The sequence below is a fragment of the Oncorhynchus tshawytscha genome, linkage group LG24, assembly GCF_018296145.1.
Source record: "Oncorhynchus tshawytscha isolate Ot180627B linkage group LG24, Otsh_v2.0, whole genome shotgun sequence".
NCBI classification, from domain to species: domain Eukaryota; kingdom Metazoa; phylum Chordata; class Actinopteri; order Salmoniformes; family Salmonidae; genus Oncorhynchus; species Oncorhynchus tshawytscha.
The window spans coordinates 20,896,258-20,911,350 of record NC_056452.1 but is presented as its reverse complement, the minus strand read 5'-3'; the positions used below and the strand labels follow the sequence as shown (position 1 = coordinate 20,911,350).

The 15,093-nt window shown below is 40.8% G+C and overlaps 1 protein-coding gene across 4 annotated transcripts in view; it reads right to left on the bottom strand.

Annotated features, from left to right (window-relative positions):
• LOC112223434 (cGMP-dependent protein kinase 1) overlaps positions 1 to 15,093 on the bottom strand; it is a 166,022-nt gene that overhangs the window by 95,553 nt on the left and 55,376 nt on the right. For all 4 annotated transcript variants that reach the window (XM_042305513.1, XM_042305514.1, XM_042305511.1 and 1 more), the window contains exon 3: positions 12,167 to 12,280. In XM_042305513.1, coding sequence (XP_042161447.1) covers positions 12,167 to 12,280 — 114 coding nt within the window. The remainder of the gene's footprint in view (positions 1 to 12,166; positions 12,281 to 15,093) is intronic.

The window sequence follows — 15,093 nt, the reverse complement described above, 5'->3', positions numbered from 1 at the left end:
GTGAACATATGTTTCCCATGGGGGAGAGATGGAAGAGAGAGAGAGAGAGAGAGAGAGATATATTTACATTTAACACAGCAGTGGCTCCAGCATGGTGAAGCGTCAAAAGACTTGTATTGATATTTCCCTTCTTCCTCCTTCCCCAGAAGCAGCACACCTTAATCAGCTACAGGATCTCATTATTTTATTGACAGACTCCAGCTGTTAGAGTGTCGGTCTCTCCACTGTGGAGCGTAGTGACTGAGTGGTGCTGTAAAGCCACACCAAGCCACACCGGCCCCTTTTACCTGTGACCATTCATTGTGTTCATTAGGTAACATACACAGTCAATCAGCGTCTTCAGATTCAATCAGATTATTTTCAGTTTAGCTAAACTGTAACCACATGCAACTGTTTAGTGTTTTCTCTCTTAATATGTTTGACAATTGGAAAGTGATTATTGATTCCTTATTGATTCCTTGAATTTGAAACAGGCTAAAAATGACAATACATTTAGATGAACTTGGTCTTGACGTGAATGGTTTGTAGGTTTTAAATCAATAACTATCTTGATACGATGGCTAGGGTTTTACGTTACAGGAGACGGAATGCGGAAACATTGTGTGACTGAAATAGCTATGCAACCAACAATGTGAGTGTCTCATTGGTCAAATGGCCCTTGACAATCAAAAGAAAGATAAACAGCATGCCAACAAGTGATTTCAGACTCTTGTATACAATGATTACTTATGTTCAGTCGAGACTTCAAATCAGACCATTGACTCCGATCCCTCTGGAAAGGAGCGTGGCGATGACAGTAAAACATCCTTACTGTTACTCCACGTCAGTTCAGTTACACAACACTGGTCAGTGACCACAGCTCACCCTGCTGACCATTAGTAAGGCACTGTGACTGTTCCCAGAGACACATCTACCAGGTGAAGTCCCATTAAACAAGGTGGCATATTCACTGCAGCCTTGCAATGCAGAGACAAAACATGTGGCATGAATATCAGTTTCATGACTATTTGCATAGTACCATTTTACATTCGAGACCCATCTTGTCACATGATAAAATATTTTCAACTTACAGAGTTCGTGCATGGAATAGTTTGGCCTTGCTGTTGCCAAGTCTTTCCTTAAAAGTTTGGTAATGCACGAGGAACATCTTGAGCAAGTTTCACGCCCTAGGCGACTGTTTACCAATGATACAATAAAACAGTAGACTTTATGCCAGAGTCCCACAAGACAGCAGAAAGCCAATACTAAGCCCACTATGTCCACAGGCATTCTGCAAAGCAAAACAATCCACTGAAGTACATCTAAACCATGGCAACATCACGAACGCAGATAGAGACGTCTCCATCAACCTTCAATGCCGAAAGGTCAACGCCTTCAAAAAATACGAAGCATCAGATGATTGGTTTACCGTATTTCCCTGAAGCAACCATTTACCTTGAGTTACAGGCAGGACCCCTACGAGAGTTCAAATGAAGCAATATGATTGGTTGTGCCTGCTCTTTGCAGGCATTAGTGGCATACGAGTGGGTGAAACGCATTTTCTCCCGGGACTAAGTAAAAATAGTCAGGGTGGAGACGTCTCTATAGCAACAAGCTATTCAGCCAACATAACACCTGAATGAAATAGGAGGCACTCTTTCTTCTTGTCCAAAAAAAATCCCCAGGGCAGTAACTGAGGACATTGCCCTGTGTAAAGCACCGCATTTTGGATGGGATGTTAAATGGGTGTCCTGACTCTCTGTGGTCACTAAAGATCCCATGGCACTTGTCGTAAGAGTAGGGGTGTTTTAACCCCAGTGTCCTGGCTAAATTCTCAAACTGGCCCTCAAGGCCACCTAATCATCTACAGTTTCCATTTGGCTCATTCATCCCCCCTCCTCTCTCCTGTAACTATTTCTAACTAGGTTGTTGCTGTAAAATGAGAATGTGTACTCAGTCAACTCACCTGGTAAAATAAGGGTAAAAAATTACAAATACAACACCCTCCCAAAAACAGACAGCCCCTCTTAATATTGTTCATGAGTTTATGTGTGAAAATAAATAGCAGACACACAGAGAGAGAGAGAGAGAGAGAGAGAGAGAGAGAGTGAGAGGAATTGTATCAAACATATCAAATGAATGGAATGGTTTCCATCTGTTTGCCATTCAATTCACTCTATTCAAGGCATTATGAGCCAACCTCCCCTCACCAGCCCATGTGACTTCAATTACACAGCAGAAGATAATGGACAGACAAAAAACCTCAAATCTGCTGCCATGTCCCTGACTTGTCGCTGGTGAAAACCTCAAATCTGCTGCCATGTCCCTGACTTGTCGCCTGGTGAAAACCTCAAATCTGCTGCCATGTCACTGACTTGTCACTAGTGAAAACCTCAAATCTGCTGCCATGTCACTGACTTGTCGCCTGGTGAAAACCTCAAATCTGCTGCCATGTCCCTGACTTGTCGCTGGTGAAAACCTCAAATCTGCTGCCATGTCCCTGACTTGTCGCCTGGTGAAAACCTCAAATCTGCTGCCATGTCACTGACTTGTCACTAGTGAAAACCTCAAATCTGCTGCCATGTCACTGACTTGTCGCCTGGTGAAAACCTCAAATCTGCTGCCATGTCCCTGACTTGTCGCCTGGTGAAAACCTCAAATCTGCTGCCATGTCCCTGACTTGTCGCTGGTGAAAACCTCAAATCTGCTGCCATGTCCCTGACTTGTCGCCTGGTGAAAACCTCAAATCTGCTGCCATGTCACTGACTTGTCACTAGTGAAAACCTCAAATCTGCTGCCATGTCCCTGACTTGTCGCCTGGTGAAAACCTCAAATCTGCTGCCATGTCCCTGACTTGTCACTAGTGAAAACCTCAAATCTGCAGCCATGTCCCTGACTTGTCGCCTGGTGAAAACCTCAAATCTGCTGCCATGTCACTGACTTGTCACTAGTGAAAACCTCAAATCTGCTGCCATGTCCCTGACTTGTCGCCTGGTGAAAACCTCAAATCTGCTGCCATGTCACTGACTTGTCACTAGTGAAAACCTCAAATCTGCTGCCATGTCACTGACTTGTCGCCTGGTGAAAACCTCAAATCTGCTGCCATGTCACTGACTTGTCGCCTGTTGAAAAACCTCAAATCTGCTGCCATGTCCCTGACTTGTCGCCTGGTGAAAACCTCAAATCTGCTGCCATGTCACTGACTTGTCGACTGGTGAAAACCTTTGTGAACTGGCTGCCAATGCCCATAAGTGTCCTGATAATGTGAAATACATTACCGTGTGCACTTAAGAGGCACATGACAAAAATCCCTTGAAAGACAAAATAAATGTATAGTAACAGCTGGCTGATACATTAGAGGAGAGTAGAGATATTCTTCTTTCTGGACCTTCAAGGCAACTTGTTCCAGGCTCTGGCCAGTCCAGCTTTGAAAGAACAGAAAGCCCTTACTCCAATAGCAGCTCTTTTCAGTCACATACAATCAAACTTTGTATTCTTCTTTGAAGCTGTATCGGATTTGTGCCATATTTCCCAAGACATCGATGACAACTGTCTGTTACCGTGAAGGACGGTGATCTTTTCGTGAGTTACTATCATTCTAAATCCTTTTCAGCTCACAAACTGCAGCTATAGATTTATCCAAGAAAGAACATACTATAGACATCAAAATTGTTACTCCCCATTACATTGCTTCAATCATTTTGAAGTACTACCTCTATTACCATAACCACTGAATGATAAAGCAGGAAGCTGAGCCAAAGCCAATGCCGACAGTGTGCATTCATCCTTGAGTTGATTCATTGGAAAACACAGTCAACAAACTAAATGATAATGCAGCTGTCTACCTTTGACAGTAATTCATTGTTTAATTCCTATTTGAATGTATCTTAGAAAAACACAGTAATGGTGTTTGTGTAACTCTCTGCAGAGACAGCCGCTAGCGCAGATCGAATGCTCATTACAGGTGTACCTGTACACATAAAATATGTTTTTCAATGGTTCTTTGGGAAGGGTGATGGTTCTATATAGAACCATACTGATCCAAATAACCCATTTAATTTAATTGTTTGCTCTTTGACTGATAATTAAAATGTAGGGGCGGCGGCTCATTAGAATATCTTAGAATATCTTGGGACTGGGTTTGCTCACAGCTTTTTTGTGCAACCATGAGTGAGAGTGTCATTCCAGTTTATCTAATAGGTTGTGTTATGCCATTAAATGTGAAATTTGACTATGGCCAGCATCAGTATATTGTGTAAGATTCACTCATGTAAGCGCTTGTCCCAATTGAAACTAGCTTTTGATTTGGTAAAGTTGTCAGTTGTCTCCTCAGGGACCCCCAGCTGTTCTAGAGCTAGCACACCTGATTCAATGTGTTACTGAACACAATAATAAAACCTATGGAATATTAGAACCATTTGTTTTCAGGGTTTAGTCAGGCACGCTTCTGTTAGTGAACGGAACACTTTTTGGTGCTATCTGGAACCTTTTTTTGAAGGTTCTATAAAGAACCATGCTCATGAGGTCCTAAATGGAACCTGTATGGTGCTATAAAGAACTCTTTCCTAAGGTTCTATAAAGAACCATTAAAAAAGGTTATATATAGCACAAAAAAAAGGGTTCCGTTATGGTTACAACCCTTTTGGGGGCTATATAGAATCCTTTTTTATGGTTCTTTATTGAACCTTTATGGATCATTTTTCACATGGCTGAAGACAGTTGAAACACCACACTTTGGGAGCTTGGGAAAACGACTATGCTGCTAATTTATTATACACACACACACCAGAACAGACGTGTCACTGTTCAAAAATCCAGAGCAAATTCTAGCCCTTACCTTATGTATTGATTCAGTATGCTCCTAGCCAAAGACGTACTTTTAAGGAGCCTACCTTCAGAAAGTTTTTAAACCCAGAAGCACAACATCGCGAGACCTCTGGGAATGCTTGCGAAATAGAACAAACAGACCAGGCCAGGGTTAAAAAGTCAATGAGAGAAGTGACAAAATCCTTTCTTAGCTGTTCATTTTATCGAAATCTAAGAGCACAACCTAGATTTGATCCAATATCTTAAGTCGTTGAACACGTTATGACTCCAACCTCGTGAAAGTGACAAACTGACAGGTTTTCATTTTTTGGTCAAAAACAACCTTATAGCGAAGGAAGGCCTTTGATTTGACGGACTGTACGTGCGCAGTTCGGCGCGAGCCGACCGTTAGACCCGATGACGTTTCGACACATGATCATAGCTAGCTAACGTCACCATGACATTGCCGACAAGTGTGATCTGGGATTTCTATTGGAGAAGCAGTTTAAGCCTGTCTTCACATCTGTCTTTGCTACCATTACTCCTTAAGATCCAAGGATCTTGTTATTTTCAGAGATACACTAGCTCTGGCAGCCAAAACAGCCAAATACTCCATCTAAACGCAAATTGATTCTCAACTGCAATATGGTTCGAGAAACATAAAGCCTCGTAATTTCATGTCACATCAAAATGATCTCACAAATGCTAAATATACACTTATTGTATTCTTTTATACTGGCTTTATCACAGTATTTTTCAGTGACAACACGTTTCTGGCGGCCTCCGTTACACAGGTGTTCGGAGCATGTTAGATAGCTAATTAGCACAGGTGGTCCCTCTGTCTTCCGTCGGTCTTCTGTAAACAAACGCTGTGACATGGAGGTATTGCCGTGCCTACAGAAGACGCCTTCGTCCAATGATTCTTACGTGAAATGTAAATGGGACTGAGAGTCATGATCAAGGGCTGGTACGCTCCCTCTGTCAATTCAATGTTCTTATTGTCATTATACTCCAAATTTACGCTGACTGATCAACACGGTGTCAAGTTACTTTCCACTGTGTTCCCGAACACCTGAAGTTTCACTCAAAGCATCCAATAACATCATAATGATCATTGCTTGCTTGTGTAACCGGTGCGCAGTCAAAAGGAAACGTCATGCTTGCTAACTATGGTTAGGTATGTGATAAAATGAAACGGTTTTCAACACAACTCTTTTATACTTTTTGCTTTTACCAAGCAAGAGAAATAAACGTTCAATCAGTACTGAGTGAATGAACAACAAAAACATTTTTGGAAGGAACACGTGCTGTCATCACCAGACTGTCCTTTTCAATGGAGTCGAGTTGATGTATCTATTACAGGGTTCAGAGCATAACAGTTAGCGTAGTCACCGCCCTAGGATATGAAGATCCTAGGTTCCCCCACCAAAGGGGATATGTTAATCATTCTCTTTCGTGTATAGTTTTTGACACTCCCCTGGCTTTTCCGACACACACACACACACACACACACACACACACACACACACACACACACACACACACACACACACGTGAACATGGTGTGTGCTTATGTTAATTTATTAGGTGTCTCTTAAAAGAGCCTCTGGGTTCGTTGGGCGTTGTTGAGTGGCAAGGGACAGGGAGTGTGACATGTATTAGTGTGCGCTTCTTGCTACTATGGAGGAGAGAACGGTGGAGAGAACAGGGCCCGGTTTCCCAATAGCAATGGATTTTTAGCCTTATGATTGCATCTTTCCTACAACGGCCGAAGAGGTAACGCGCGTTCCCCAAAAACACCAAGCAGAGAGAACGGTTGCCAAGTGCGTTGTTGGAGCAAGTGTCGACACTGATAGGAACAAAAGAAAGGAAGCGTTGCTCTCGGATCATCTTTCTCCATTCAAATATTTCCTTAACATTAGAATTATTTCATAATACTGATGACGGATCTGCTCCTGGAGAGATATTAATACCTATGGCTGCAAATATTGAGGCGGCTTATTCTAATGTTACCCAATAAAAATGCACTAAATCCCAGATTTGGCACATCACTGTGCACGTTAGGCTGCACATCATGAAATATGTTGAGACAAATGACAGACAGTCTACAAGGAGTAAAACAGAGCTCAATTGATTGGACATAAAATTTCTATATGATTGAGATAGGCCTATAGCTTACTGTTTATACACATGCTCTTTCCATAACATAGACTGACCAGGTGAATGCAAGTAAAAGCTATGATCCCTTATGGATGTCACTTGTTAAATCCACTTCAATCAGTCTAGATGAAGGGAAGGAGACATGGATTGTTTATGTGTGCCATTCAGAGGGTGAATGGGCAAGACAAAATATTTCAGTGCCTTTGAACAGGGTATGCCAAGTGCACCGGTTTGATTGTGTCAAGAACTGCAACGCTGCTGGGTTTTTCACACTCAACAGTTTCCCATGTGTAACAACAATGATCCACCCCCCCATTGGCCGTCCAACCAACTTGACATAGCTGTGGGAAGCATTGGAGTCAACATGGAGTCAAAAGTGTACATATTTTGTACACTCAGTGTATTTTAATGCAGTCATCTCGGGTTTCATTTGAAGCATATTTTTATACATTGCTTGTTTGTATCAATTGCAAAGACATAGAAAATGTTGGATTTGTAGTCAACCTTGTTCTGAAGTTATCGTGGTCAGAGAGAGCTGGATAAACCATGTGATTCTATGTTTAGCAGAGATACTCTGTGAATAAAATGACGCAGGAGACCAGAAAAGCATCTACCGAAGCCGTTCTACGAGTCTGTAACGGTCTGAGGCAGCCGTTAGATTAAGATTTTCAAGTGCAACTTTAATAACGATGGTTTTGAGAAACTGCTCCAAGACTTAAAGATGCTACTACGAAGGTTACAACGATGAACTTAGCTTTGGGCCCAGCTCTCAAACTCTGCTCCCATCTGTTTTCATATTTATTAGTACCTTTAGAAAGTATTCACAGCCCTTGACTTTTTTCCACATTTTGTGGTGTTACAGCCTGAATTTAAAGTGGATTTAATACAGATTTTTTTGTGGATTGACATATTTAGACATTTTTACAAATGAATAAAATATTAAAAGCTGAAATGTCTTCAGTCAATAAGTATTCAACCCCTTTGCTACGGCAAGCCTTAAGTTCAGGAGTAAACATTTTCTTAAGTCACAAGTTGCATGGACTCCGTGTGTGCAATAGTGTTTAACATCATTTTTGAATGACTACCTCATCTCTACCCAGCACGTACAATTATCTGTAAAGTCCCTCAGTTGAGCAGTGAATTTCAACCACAAAGACCAAGGAGGTTTACTAATGTCCCAAATGTCACCTATAGGTAGATGGGTAAAATACATTGAATATCCCATTGAGCATGATGAAGTTATTAATTGCTTTGGATGGTGTATCAATACACCCAGTCACTACAAAGAAACAGGTGTCCTTCCTAACTCAGTTGCCGGAGAGGAAGGAAACCGCTCAGAGATTTCACTGGCCAATGGTGACTTTAAAACAGTTACATAGTTTAATGGCTGTGGTAGGAGAAAACTGAGGATGGATCAACAACTTTGTAGTTACTCCACAATTCTAACCTAAACGACAGAGTGAAAAGAATGAAGCCTATACAGAATAAAAGTATTCAAAAACATGCATCCTGTCTGTAACAAGGCACTAAAGTAACACTGCAAAAAATGTGGCAAAGCAATTCACTTTTTGTCCTGAATACAATGTGTTATGTTTGGGGCAAATCCAATACATTACATAGTACCACTCTCTATATTTTCAAGCTTAGTGGTGGCTGCATCCTGTTATGGGTATGCTTGCTGGTGAGTTTATCAGGAAAAAAGAAACATAACGTAGCTAAGCAAAGCAAAATCCCATAGGAAAACCTGGTTCAGTCTGCCTTCCACCAGACACTGTGAGATTAATTGTCCTTTCAGCAGGACAGTGAATGTTCCTGAGTGGCCAAGTTACAGTTTTGACTTAAATCTGCTTTAAAATCTATGGCAAGACTCGAAAATGGTGGTCTAGCAATTTGACAGAGCTTGAAGAATTCCGAAAAGAATAATGGGCATATGTTGCACAATCCAGGTGTGGAAAGCTCTTAGAGACTTACCCAGAAAAAAACTCACAGCTGTAATCGCTGCCAAAAGGTGATTCTAACATGTATTGGCTCAGGGAGTTGAATACTTATGTAATGTTAGTTTAATTTTTCATATATATATATATATATATTTTTTTTTTTACAAATGTTAGAATTTTTCTTCCATTTTGACATTATAGAGTACTTTGTGTAGATCGTTGACAAAAAAATTACAATGAAATCCATTTTAATCCCACTCTGTAAATGTAGGAATTACTAAGCATTATTAAGAAAATGTATAGCTAACGGATTTAGGGCACCTATCCAATGTCAGATTTGTAAATGTGTATTCTTAAAAGTGTTTTGTACTTGTATAATGACTTTGTATGTTACAGGTGTTTCTCAGCAGTTTCTCATTCATCACAATGTTTGTTAACAAAATTGCTATGGACGAGCTACAGGGTTATGCAGGATTTTTCATTCAAGCCCGGTGCTACCACACCTGATTCTACTACTTAGCTGTTCACCAAGACCTCAGCTGTTCATCAAGACCTCAGCTGTTCATCAAGACCTCAGCTGTTCATCAAGACCTCAGCTGTTCATCAAGACCTCAGCTGTTCATCAAGACCTCAGCTGTTGATCAAGACATCAGCTGTTCATCAAGACCTTGAATAGTAGAATCAGATGCAGTTGAACTGGACTTGAACAAGAAAGCCTGCATAACCCTGTAGCTCTCAATTGTGGCCATCCCTGAATTTACATTTAATGTAGTACTAAGCCATTCTACAGTAAACTTTAAAGTACATTTTCATGTAAATAGTTCATGGGTACATGTTGATTATTTGTGTATTTTTCAGGAGCTTTCTCAATTGTCTTGTTAAAAGAGATCAGGGAAGTTTAGTCTAGTTTTGTCCAGTTGTCCATATTGACTTAAATGGGTTTCTGTTTTTTTGCTTCCCTCTAGAAAATCAGCTGTTAATATTAAATAAATACTAATAACTACATTATTTATTTTTCCATTTGTCGTTATTGTGTACTTTTTATTGCTTTGTTTCACTGTATTATAATTAAGCAATAAGGCCAGCGAGAGTGTGGTATCTGGCCAATATACCAAAACTAAGGGCTGTTCTTGGGCACGACGCAATGCGGAGTGCCTGGATACAGCCCTTAGCCATGGTATATTGGCCATATATCACAAACTCCACGAGGTGCCTTATTGGTATTGTAAACTCGTTACCAACACAATTAGAGCTGTTAAAAAAAATGAAAAAGCTGAAAAAGAAAGAAAATTCACTTAAGCACCACAATGTGTACACCAACCACATTATACCAAGGTTTTCCAGGTCACAGCTTTGACCTAGCTATGTTGGTCTATTGTACTTCCAACAATGTTTGCTTAGAATTCAAAATTTAGTTTTTTGTTATTAATATTGTTATAATTTCATAGGTTTTATTATTGTGTTTACTAATAAGTAGTTATGTTACCTTTGATACCGGAGCTCCAGGGCATGTGTAGAAATCGCTAAGCAGTTTACTTTGAAGCAGTGTGCCGATGCCTGTATCACTTTATCGGGAGGTACGTGATCAATGACGTCCAAAGCTTTATTTTGTCGAACAACCACCTGATTGGTTTGGTAGAAGACAAAAAGGCTACTCTGCGCATGTGCCACAGCGTGTGGGACGTCATCTATAATAATTTGGCTGTTCTAAATTATTTTGACCAGCAGGTGCCAATAGTGTACACTGTGTTGATCAAAGCCTCCATTAATGAAGCTATTTTCAACACAATTGGCTGGAATGCCTCAATGCTTCAGGAAACAAACTATCACTACTAACAAGTTGAATCAGGCGTGCTAACTCTGGAACTGTTGGAGATCCCTGAGGGGGGAATTGAGAACTAATGACTTAGACAACAATTGACACAAGGTCATTTTATTTAGCTTTTCCAAGGCCATACATGATTCTTTCACAAAACACTGTCATAGGACACAGTCATACATAACTTTTAATGGCATAACACAACAGATTAGATAAACTTGAATGACACTCTCACTCAAGGTTGCACAAGAAAAATGTGCGCAAACCCCGCGCCTAAATATTCAAACACCCCGCCGCCCCTACATTTTAATTCTCCCTCAACGAGGAAACAACACTTTTTTTTACTGCAAAAAAAAACAAACATTGAAGGGCTTAAAGGGTTCTTTGGGTCAGTATGGTTCCTCATAGAACCATAACCATTCCCAAAGAACCCTTGAGGAACCCTACATTTTGGGGATGTAGACTGACTCATTAACCTATTAACACAATAAAATCATATTTACTCTCGAAAGCACGAACAATGTATGAAAACATTGAAATAATAATTCTAGAATAATCATCTGTGTGACGATTGTGTGTGTCCATGCATGTGGGCGGGTTGTGTGGTTACACAGACCTAAATTGATATGTGGGAGTGTTTGAGTGGGTGTATTTGCTATTCTCTAAGCCTTCCCTGAAAACTATATTGGGATATATGAAAACAATTTAAATGGATGCTGTGCATGAAATAGCCAAATCAGATATTTATTCAGCAACAGCTGCTACTCTTACCATTATATTAAGGAACTATATGGCCATGATAAGATAATGCTTTCGGTCATGTTTACATACCAATCTGACTGTACATATGTCAAAAGACATTTTGTTAAAAGCAATTGCCCGACAGGAATTCCAGGTACCCATTCATTATTCAATGATTCATCACAGGGAAATGGTAGAAAGAGTATTTCCTCAGGATATAGATGTTATTCTGTGTGTGTGAGCTCAAGTTCTCTCTCTTTGTACTTGACAAAAGCAGGAAAGTAACCATCGAAAGCACAGAAAATTATTCAGAGGCTGTCTTCAGTATCTGGGAGGGAAACTTAAACAAATTGTCTACCGTGTTTACCTGGAATGACTTTATAAAGGGAGGGAATTATCTGTCTGATTCCATGTTGGGTGGATATAATTAAAATGGACTCAAACAAAGCTCAGAGAATGATAATTTGTTCTTTACACGTTATCCACCTCAGCTCATCTCACTGCTGTTGAAAGGCCAGTCATTCTGATTTACTAAGCTTGGATAAGGATAAGTATTTTTGTATTTTATTATCTTCTGAAAATAACAGATGCAAATGCTTAGTAAATCAGGTTGAGGGAGTATATGGCTGATTGTGGACAGTTAGGCCCAAGCTTATAATTCAACTCAACTATGGTGTTCAGTGCATGGGCAACCCACTGCCTCACTTATACTAGTCAAACTTACTCTTGACGGTGGCCGTCCTGGTGCAGTTGTAAAGGATGGCCAGCTCTCCAAACACCTTCCCAGGTCCCATGGTGCACAGCTTCATGCTCTCCTTGGTCACCTCCACCTTTCCATCTGCAAGGAAAAAACGATAGAGCAGAGCACACTCTTTCATTTCCCGCACTGATATACGGCCCGTGAAAGTGAGCATGACAGGCTGTAAATGTGACCGTGCTGCTCACCACCGCTGTTGCCCAGATTGGGGAGTCGTGGCTAATGCATTAGAATAAAAGTCTAAATTCATTACTTAACAGGCACATGAGCACCGGGTGTAGAGATGACAGTAGAATGGTATGCAGACTACAATAATGGGTTCAGAGGAGAAATAGAACACCAGCTGAAAGGAAAAACGAGTGAAAGGTATTAGCAAAAACAGACATTTGTTTTAGATCATTACGAAGCAAATCCATGTGGGGATTGAAAGCATTGCTGGAATGTGAGGGACTAAATGTCGCTAAATGTCCAGCAGAGATCGGCAGGCTCCAAAATCCCCATCTCTGTAGTCTGATTCTGGTAAACTGGTGATTCACCAAGCAGCAACAGGTCACAGTTTACAGACTGGCACCAGATGAAAGGACTGGCATTCTCTAATCAGAACAGGCTGGCCATTCTCCTGGGCTGGGTTTCCCGACAGTGATTGAACTCAAACCTACGAGTGTTTTAACAACGCATTGTTCTAGCTGCTTCAGGTGTAACATACGTTTACCAAAACACCACGTAGAGAGAATGTTCACTAAGTGTGTTGTTGGAGCATTCTGTCGTTACTGAGAGGATGGCAAGAAGGCAGTCCAGCTTTCGGATCAGCTTTACCTATTTACATCCTTACATTAACATTACAATAACTACACAATACTGACAAATGATCAGCTGCTAGAGAGATTATTATCACTTTTGGCTGCAAATACTGAGGCGGCACATCAATGCTCACATGTGGTACACATTGTGTTATCCTACAATTGGCTAAATAACTTAATTGATTTAACATGAAAGTGATTTCTATATGTTTTATATTTCTTATAATGCAGTCATCTCGGTAAAAAAAATATATTGTTGCTTTGCTTGTTTGTAACATTGCAAACTTTGTATTTGTATTCAACTACGATGTTATTGGCGGTCACAGATAAACGTTTTGACTCTGTATTGAGGGCCAAAAGTCATCTTACGACGCACTTAGCTGTTCTACGAGGGGTCTAAGACAGTCGTTAGATTACGAGCGCTTTCAAGTGTAACGTTAGTAACCATGGTTTTGGGAAACAGCTCGGAGATTTAATGATGCTCATTCGATGGTTCTAACAATCAACTTCATCTTAAGATGCTTCTGGGAAACCGGGCCCTGGTCCGTTCCCTGAGCAGCAGGGAGGATTAGATGTAAACCTCTGCCATCCCTCCAGCAGGACAATCAAGACTTAGAGATGCCTTAAGATAAATATTTCCTTACCTCTTCCCTCTCTAGTTTTTATACCATCTTCTTCATTTTTCTTTTTATGTGAATTTCATAATCAGGGCTGCGTTGTGTTCCCTGAACATCATATGTTTGCCAAATAACTGGAGCATTTCCTCCCAAAAACACCTCTGTGACAAAAAGACAAAAGACAAAAAGACAAAACCCCTGTTGATCTGGTTTTGACGGTACCTGCGGTGTGGTTCACCGACTACAGCTGTGTGGAATTCATCCAAATGGTGACAGCACCAACAGCCTCTCTTCCATCTAAGGCTTCTGGAGGGGGAATTCTTCGCCAGCACTGTTGGCAGCACCTTTATCAGCTGGAAAATGAAATATGGACACATATCTCCTCCCTTCAAACTGTTCCGTAAATTCACCCTAAAAAACAAAATGTGAAAATGGACCGAAGGAATATGCTGTGGTTTTAAATCAAATCAAATTGTACAACAAGTGTAGAGTTTACCGTTGATGGGTTTTGACTTATAAACTTGAAATATCCTTAATCAAGTCTCCAAGGAAGAGAGGGGAATGCAGAACATTTACATTCTGTCAGAACATGTTCTTGTTAGACATCAGGTATCCTATGGAAAGGAGAAGGGCCACAGTCTGTTACAAGTCAACAGGACAGCCACGAGTTGGGGAGGAGTAAGGAATTTGGGCCGAGGTCAGGTCAGATGAAGTGAGAAAGAACAGACTTCACCAAAGTCCTGTCGAGCAACAGAGATGTATCAGCTGTATCAGATGTTTAAGGAGGAGACTCAGCATAGGAGGAAGGTTTAAATACCAGTGCTTGTGTGAATATGTCTTTGTCTGTTCAGCTGTCTGACCCATTGGGTGAATAAATTTGGTTTGAGCTTTTCCTAGTTGTCCGTTAGATTCTAAATAAACAGAGTAAAAACTAACGCAGTGAAATGCTTACTTACGAGCACTTTCCCAAAAATGCAGTTAATAAGTAAGAAAATTAACAAATAGATAATAAGAAAATAGTAACACAATAAAATAACAATAACAAGGATATATACAGACTATAGATACACATACATATATACAAGGAGTACCGGTACCACAAGGAGTACCGGTACCGAGTCTGTGTACTGGGGTACGAGATAGTTGGGGTGATTGAGGTAATATGTACATGTAGGTTTGGTTAGGTGATGTATTGAAGTACTATGTACATGTAGGTAGAGGGTGAAAAGCAGAACGTCCAGGTAGCCGTTTAATTAACTGTTCAGCAGTCTTATGGCTTTGGGGTGGAAGCTGTTCAGAAGCCTTTTGGTCCCAGACTACTCGCTCCGGTACCGCTTGTCTTGCGGTAGCAGAGAGAACAGACTGGTACTTGGGTGGCTGGAGTCTGTGACTATTTTAGGGCCTTCCTCTGACACAGCCTGGTATAGAGGTCCTGGATTGCAGGGAACTCCGCCCCAGAGATGTACTCGGCGCCAGT